At 61.2% G+C, this 7,462-nt stretch overlaps 1 protein-coding gene across 1 annotated transcript in view; it reads left to right on the top strand.

Moving 5' to 3' along the window:
* Positions 1-7,172, top strand: part of SLC35D1 (solute carrier family 35 member D1) — a 7,870-nt gene extending 698 nt beyond the window's left edge. Inside the window, exons 2-10 of the mRNA XM_035333387.1 lie at positions 140-280; positions 542-613; positions 882-950; positions 1,593-1,695; positions 2,295-2,387; positions 3,831-3,898; positions 4,239-4,317; positions 5,338-5,420; positions 6,367-7,172. Coding sequence (XP_035189278.1) covers positions 140-280; positions 542-613; positions 882-950; positions 1,593-1,695; positions 2,295-2,387; positions 3,831-3,898; positions 4,239-4,317; positions 5,338-5,420; positions 6,367-6,475 — 817 coding nt within the window. The 3' untranslated portion in view covers positions 6,476-7,172. The remainder of the gene's footprint in view (positions 1-139; positions 281-541; positions 614-881; positions 951-1,592; positions 1,696-2,294; positions 2,388-3,830; positions 3,899-4,238; positions 4,318-5,337; positions 5,421-6,366) is intronic.
* The last annotated feature ends 290 nt before the right edge of the window (positions 7,173-7,462 follow it).

The following is a 7,462-nucleotide window of genomic DNA, read 5'->3' as shown; positions in this document are numbered from 1 at the left end:
CCCCCCCCACGGCCCCCCAGCCCCTCTTTGGGGGCTCCTTGCCCCTCAATCCACGCGGGTTTGGGGAGCACGTGCGTGGGAAACTTCCCCTTGGGACTGGGGGGGAACTTCCCCAGATACACCCATGTGCTGGGCGCAGCTCCCCAGCCCGTTACTCGCCCTGTTACCCCCCCGTCCCCCCCCCTCCAACTTTTTATTTTTTAATTTTCCAGACTTTTCCTCTACCTCTCCTGTACTTCGGGAACCAGATCACGGGACTGTTCAGCACCAAGAAGCTGAAGTACGGATAACCCCCCCCGCCCTGGGGCCGTAGCCTCGCTCGCACGGGGCTGCTGGGGGGGGGCAGCTGCCGTGTGCCCCCCCCCCCCCCCCCCCCCCGGGGGGGGTGCCGGGGGGGGGGGGGGGGGGGGGGGGGGGGGGGCGGGGGCGGTGCCCCCCCCCCCCCCCCCCGACCGGGGGGCTTTGCCGGGGGGTGGGCAGCGCGGGTGGGAGCAGCTCGGGAGCGTTGCGCCCCTCTCACCGCCAACCCTTCCCCCTGCAGCCTGCCGATGTTCACCGTCCTGCGGCGGTTCTCCATCCTGTTCACCATGTTCGCCGAGGGCGTCCTGCTCAAGTGAGTCCCCGCGGGCGCTTTGCGGGCGCCGTTTGGGCTGGCAGGAGGTGCCGAGAGGCCTCGCGCCGTGTCGGGCAGCTTCTGCGGGCCCGAGGGCTGCGTGGCCACGGCTCCTGGCCCCGGGCTGCCTTTTGGGAGCGCGCGTGGGAGGAGGGAACACGCACGGAGCAGCGGCGCGCTGCCGGCTCCGGCCCCGATGTTTTCAGGGTAAGGCTACGGATTTTCCCTGCCCGTGGCTGACGGGGTGTCCTCGTCCCTCTCCTTGCAGGAAGAAGTTCTCCTGGGGCGTCCAGATGACGGTGTTGGCCATGATCATGGGCGCGTTTGTGGCTGCGAGGTGAGCCCCCGATCGCCGCCCTCGCGACTCCCCCCCCGGCTGTGGCTTTGCTCGGGGTCCGACAGCCCCAGCCCAGCAGCGCTCAGCAGAACGGCACGCGTGGAGGCCCTTCCACCGTGAAATCTTGGCAGCGTGTTCCGAGCTGCGTGTGCCGCTGAGAAAGCGGCCGAGGTGCCCCCCGAAGGTGCCTGCTTCCTTTGGTGGAAGCCGCCAGAGCACAGCTCGAGCCCCCTCGAGGTGAGGGCAGCGTCTGACCGTCCCCTTGCCGCCTGGCACGGGGAGTACACGGTGACCGTTCCTCTTGCCCTTCAGACGTGCTGTAGGGTAGGAAGGAGCGTTCCCCAGGCTCAGATCCCGCTCCAGGAGCGTTCCCCAGGCTCAGATCCCGCTCCAGGAGCGTTCCCCAGGCTCAGATCCCGCTCCAGGAGCGTTCCCCAGGCTCAGATCCCCCTCCAGGAGCGTTCCCCAGGCTCAGATCCCCCTCCAGGAGCGTTCCACAGGCTCAGATCCCCCTCCAGGAGCGTTCCCCAGGCTCAGATCCCCCAGGTTGACTCTTCCTGACAGCCGCCAGCCGAACAGGCAGAAGGAACCCCCCAGGTGGCACGCTCCGTGGCACTTACCGACTGTTCTCTCCTTTCCCAGTGCTGACCTGGCGTTTGATCTGGAGGGGTATATTTTTATCCTCGTTAACGATGCCTTAACAGCTGCGAACGGTGCCTACGTCAAACAGAAGCTGGATTCCAAGGTGGGCTGAGCTCCGTCCGTGCTGCCCGGGGCTGACCTGTGGGGGTGGCACCAGGGAGGTTGTCACCCGTGGGGGGGACACCTCGGCCGTGGCTGGGGTCCCCACCTGGTGCCACCGTCTCCCCAGATCTCCTCCCTCTGGCTCAGGCCGTGCCTGAGGAGCAAGCTTTGGGGGGAAATCCCGTGCTTTGCCGGACGAGGTGGGTTTTCTGTGCCTTGATGCTCCAGTGACCTTGAAGGTCCAGCACCATCCCCTGCAGCCAGGGAAGCCCCGCCGGGGGCTTGGTTGCCATTTTTGCACCCAGATTATTTGGCGTGGTTCGTGCTGGTGGCTTCCTGTGCCCCTCCTCTGGTGGCAGAGAGACCCAGGGCTTGTCAGCAGCACGCTGGCTCCTGGAGAGCCCCCGAGCAGAGCCTGAGCCCCTGTCCGAAGGCACCGTGTGGCCGGTGTCTGGCTGGTGTCCAGCCCTCCAGCTCTCCTGCCTCCGGGACTCCTGCGTGCGCTGAGCTCACGGGCCCTGCTCGTCAGTAGCAAAACGCACGAGGTTTTGTGGTGCTGTGCGGAGCCAGCGTAAGGACCCGGATTGTTCCCATTTCCAGGAGCTGGGGAAATACGGTCTGCTCTACTACAACGCGCTGTTCATGATCCTTCCCACCCTGACCATTGCCTACCTCACCGGAGATGCGCAGAAGGTAGGGTTCTGGTTCCCAAAAGCAAAACCTTCTGGGATTTCTCTAGGGGCACGGCGCCTCGTGGGCAAAACGTGCTCGGAAGAACACCTCAGCGCTGGCTGTGGGGCACTTTTCTGCGGCTTGGCCTCGTTGCGTACAGGGACAGGAGCTCCAAAGGGGGAGCTGTGTAGTAGCTCGTTACCCTGACCTGCAGATGGGTGCCGCGTGGGGTCTGGTGGGTGAGTTTGGGGCAGAGAGGGGTTTGAGGCCCGCTTTTGGGGTAGGGAGGGGAAACTGCCGAAGCAGAAAGAAACGGCAAGTCTTAGGTTTGCCTTAAAATCCGCAGGGTTGCCTCATCTGAGCCTTCTTGTAATGCTGCAATGGGGAAGTGTAGGAGCAATAAGCGAAACCAAATATTATCTAAGACGAAGCAGGCGGGTATTTTTGGTGTCAGTGGGTTTCTTCGAGCTTGTGTTGTCCTTCCCCCTCCCTGTAGCAGCTCTGTGGAACCGCTCCGAGGCGATCCTGCCTCCTTTGCCGGGGGTTTTCCTGCGGCTCTGCGTACCTGAGCTGCCCGCTGCGCTGTTGTCACCCCAGTTCCCAGCCAGTTACGCTGGGGGAAGGCCGCTGGCTCTTTTTGGAGCCCAGTGCCATGGTGGTGACCCCGGCGAGAGCGGCGGAGAGCGAGGGGCTTCGTGCGGGCCGGCTGAGCTGGGCAGTCTGGGGATAAAGTGCTCCTTGATAACCGGGAGCTGGCAGCCGAGGAGAAAACGTTGCTGTGTGCTGCACTGTGCAGCCTCTGTTCGCCCCCGGGAGAACTCTCTCCTCTGTTTTTTATTTTCCCTTCCCCCTGAACAAACTCCTGGCGGTCGGGGCGGACAAAGCCGTGCTGTGTCGGGGCTCCTGCCGTGACCAGCGCCGCTCTGAGCGCCGGCAGCCGCCCGTGGTGGGCGCAGGGGCTGCTCCCCTGCCTCCTGCACGGCCGCTGCGCGTGGCGGAGCTGCGGGACCTGGCCGGCAGCAGCGTCTCGCCCTGCTGGGTAATTAAGAAATCTGTCAGCAGACACGATTAAAAGTGAGGCCGTGCAGGGCTGCAGGCGGGGCAGAGCCCCTTGCCCTGCTGGCAGCGCTCTGCCCAACGCAGCCCGGGCTGCCGTCAGCCTCCTCTGCCCCGGGGACGTGTTTCTGGGTCACGCTCAGCTTCGTGTCCCCCAGCTCCCAGCCGGGCCGGCGGCTCCTGCTTGGGCAAGGAGCCGAGGTGTTTTACAAGCAGCCTTCCTCAGCTGCTCCCCTCCCAGCACCTACACAAAGATCTCTGCGTGATCTCGTGGCCAAAGGTCCAGGGGCGCAGCTGTAAGCGGCAGCAGCGCAGCTCGGTCGGGACCTCTGGGGATCCGCTGCGATGCGAAAGCTGGGGGCTTGGCTCGCTGTGGATTCCCGTGCCTCCTCCTCTGTTTCTCTGCAGGCAATGGAGTACAAGGGCTGGGCAGACGTGTTCTTCGTCGTGCAGTTCACGCTGTCGTGTGTGATGGGGTAAGGCTGCTCTCCGCCGTGCTCCCGAGCTGTGTGGGGCTGGAGGGGCGCCGCGACCGCTCCGGGGTCCGTCCTGGTCGCGTGGCGGGGGCTGCCAGCACCGGGGCTCCCGGGAGGTGCAGCAGTGGTGGGTTTTGGTCGCCTGAGTAATTCTGGGTTAAAAAAAAATATATTTAGTGCTGAGAGAGACAATGTCGTTGAAAGCTATGGTGGATGGAAATGATTCAGTGCAGGTTTCACCAAAAACCACCATGGTAGAGCAGGGGGCATGGGCCGAGAAGCTGAATTGCCGTGCTCGGAGCGCGTCCCGGAGCCTGACCGCTGTCTGTTCCTCCCGCAGGTTTATTCTGATGTACTCCACGGTTCTTTGCACTCAGTATAATTCTGCTCTTACAACTACAATAGTTGGCTGCATTAAGGTAAGCGGCCTTCTGTGCTCAGGGCCGCCTCCGCGGTGATTCCCGCTCGCCCGGCGCGTGGGCTGGCTGCGCGGTGACGTGCCCGGCGGCGCTGCTCTTCCCGTGCTGCGTGGCCACGTGCCCGGGCTGCCTGGAGGAGGGGCGAGGTTGTTCCGAGCGGCCTCCCTGCATCCCGTTTTGGGGTGCTGGTGCTTCCCAGAAGCCTGGGAGAGGGGTGCTGGGGAGCAAGCGGGGCTGAGGTGTCAGCGTGGGGCTCAGCACCGAGCCTTCCCGGTGGCGTAGGCACACGGAGGCATGGTGCTGGTGCCAGGGGACTTTCAGAGGTGGAGCAGCAGCAGGGGGGGGACAGGGAGCAGCAGGGGGGGGACAGGGAGCAGCAGGGGGGGACAGGGAGCAGCAGGGGGGACAGGGAGCAGCAGGGGGATGTGCTGGTGTCATGCCTTGAGGCCATCGCCGTGTGCAGTACGAGGATCTGGGTGTGTTTGCACAGCGGGCGCTGCCAGCAGCTGTGCACGGCTCTGGCGTAGCTTGTCCTGGGCTAATGAAGTGCAAAACGCCCGGAAAGAGCCAAACCTTCTGGGTCACCTCGTCCCGGGGCGGAACAAGCTGGCTATCCAAATGGACGGGTGCTCCTGGGGGGGGTTTCCTGGTTATTCTGCCACGTATGAGCGGCCCGTCCAGCAGGGCTGGTGTCGGAGCGGGGGGGAGGTCCGCAGCCCTGCGGCTGCCATGGGCACCAGGGGCCAGGAATGGCATTGCTCTGCACCCCCCTGTGCCGTGCCACGTTGCTCTGCTCCCGTGTGCTGTGCTGCTCGGCACCGCTGCCGAGGAATCAAAGCCTCCATTCATCCAGCAGCACTAAACCCGACTGCTTTTAATCCCAGATTACCGGCACTCGCGTATTTCACGCCGTCCACATCCCGGCTTTCCTGTTCCACGTCGCTTTAAAAGCTGGAGCGTGCGCTTGGCTCCGGTTATGGGGACACTCACTCTTGTTCTTGACATCTCGTTCCTTTGCAGAATATTTTAATAACCTATATTGGGATGTTTTTTGGAGGAGACTATATTTTTACATGGACAAACTTCATTGGTCTAAATATCAGGTAAGAACGCAGGGGTTGCAGGTTTAACATGTTTAACAAATGAAAATCGCTGTGAAACTGAGACGGTTTGAGCAGTAAGAGACTGCTCTCAAAAAAAACGTGGGATTTGACTTCTTGCATAGTTGTGGCTTTCAGCTGATCCGGGCAGGAAGAAGGAGAGCCGCGTCTGTCCGTGAGCTGGGACCAGTCCCGGCCCCGCGGTTACCGGGCTGGGAATGGCACCGCCGCGGGGACGCGTTCACCAGGGCACGTCCGCGCAGCTTCGACGTGTTCAGTGGGTTTAGCTGCTGCTTTTTTAGGAAAGTAGAAAAAATAATAAAGAGAGGAAGACCAGGTACACTTAGCTGACCCCACGTGGAGGGAAATAGCTTCCTGCTCGGAGCTTGCAGGGAGTGGAGAGGCTCCTTTTGGTCCTGCTTCGCTGGTGAGAGGGCGCTGTTGACCCGGATGGGTCGTGCTCTGCTCCTGGACGCGCCGTGCTGGCGGGGCTTTTCCCCTGCCTCTCCCCGCCTGGCAACACAGGAGCTCCTTTCCGTTCGTGGCATGGCACGGAGCAGCCGGCATGTATAATTAAGGTAGCAAATGAAATACTTGCTTTATTTCACCTGCTATTTTAGTAGAGCTTTTGGAAAAGTCTTTTGGGCACCGGCGTGTATTCGTCCGCTGCAAAACGTCTCCTCGTGCCCCCCGTGCGGCGCCGGGGTTACGCCGGTGATGGAGCAGGCTCAGGAATAGGGCAGGCGTTTGGGTGTGAGTTAAACAAAACACGTGGGCTTTGGGGGAAAACAGAACTTTCTTGCAAGTTGATGCTTGCGGTGGCTCCGTGATGGTCAGAACCACGGCTGGATGTTCCTCGGCCCAGCTGGTTACGGGGTCTGGCAGACCGCTGTGCCGCTGGGCGATGCGGTGCCTCACTGCACGCCTTTCCCCCAACCTCTTGTTGCAGTATTGCTGGAAGCCTGGTGTATTCCTACATCACCTTCACAGAGGAGCAACTGAGCAAGCAGTCCGAAGCTGGCCTCAAGATGGATATTAAAGGAAAAAGCTCCGTGTGACCAGGGGAATGCTTTTTCGGAAAGCAAAACGTTTCTGTTGAGCTGATGGCTGGCAGAGTTCAGCGAGGAGTTGGTGTCTGCCGCAGAGGAATGCTGATGCTCTTTAATTTGCACAATCCAGATTGCTGCCTTCAAAAATCACGGGGAAGATAAATGACTGCACGTGTAAGGAATTCATCTGATTAAGGCTGATTGATTGTGAGGAAATCCTGGGGTTTTAATCATGCTGAGACTTGGCAGGAGAGGCTTGCACAGGCCCTGCAAGGTTTGGACTGCAGAGGACTCACCAGCACCTGGGGAATGCACAGGAGCTGGAAACGTGGTGTCGTCCGGGCTTAGCAACTCAGTGCCAACCTCGCCACTTGGCCTCAAAGGCTGGTGGCCCTTGGCTCCGTGCCGAGCTGTGCCGGGCCGTGCCGTCACCTGCAGTGCCTGGGCCGTGGCGTGGTGACAGGACGGGGTTTTTAATACGTCCAGCAGCATTGACGGGTTTTTAAAGGTTGTCTTATACAGCACTTCTTACCAGGTCTGTCCTCAGATCGCCTTTTGGTTTTAAAAAACAATTCTTTATAGTTTTGAAAAAAAAAAAAAAAATAGTAAAACTGTGTTAGTGAGTTTTTGTACGCTTTCCTTTGGTAACTAGGAGACCAAGCTCCGTAGGCAAGACGTCTTGGTTTTGGAAGGTAATGGCTAAAAACAGACCTGGTGCTCGGTGAAGCTGCCTTGAGCAGTGTCCTGACCACCAGGGCTCGTCCACGAGGGGACAGCAGGGGGGTGCTGCCCCGTGCCCCCCTCCTGGCACTGGGGGCTGCGGTCCGGGGGCCTCCTGCCCCAGCTTGGTCTGGCAGCAGGCTGGGTGCTCCTGGTGCCACACAGCAGGCAAGCCATTCCCCGAGCCTTTTTTTTTTTTAATCTTCCTGGCTTTTGTTAAACCCTCGGCTTCGCAGCCTGCTGCGGAGCTGCTGTTCCAGGGGGCAGGCAGGGCCC

Source organism: Oxyura jamaicensis, chromosome 8 (assembly GCF_011077185.1).
Source record: "Oxyura jamaicensis isolate SHBP4307 breed ruddy duck chromosome 8, BPBGC_Ojam_1.0, whole genome shotgun sequence".
Taxonomy (NCBI): Eukaryota; Metazoa; Chordata; class Aves; order Anseriformes; family Anatidae; genus Oxyura; species Oxyura jamaicensis.
Note: the sequence above shows the minus strand (reverse complement) of the source record. Positions and strands in the feature narration are given on the sequence as shown.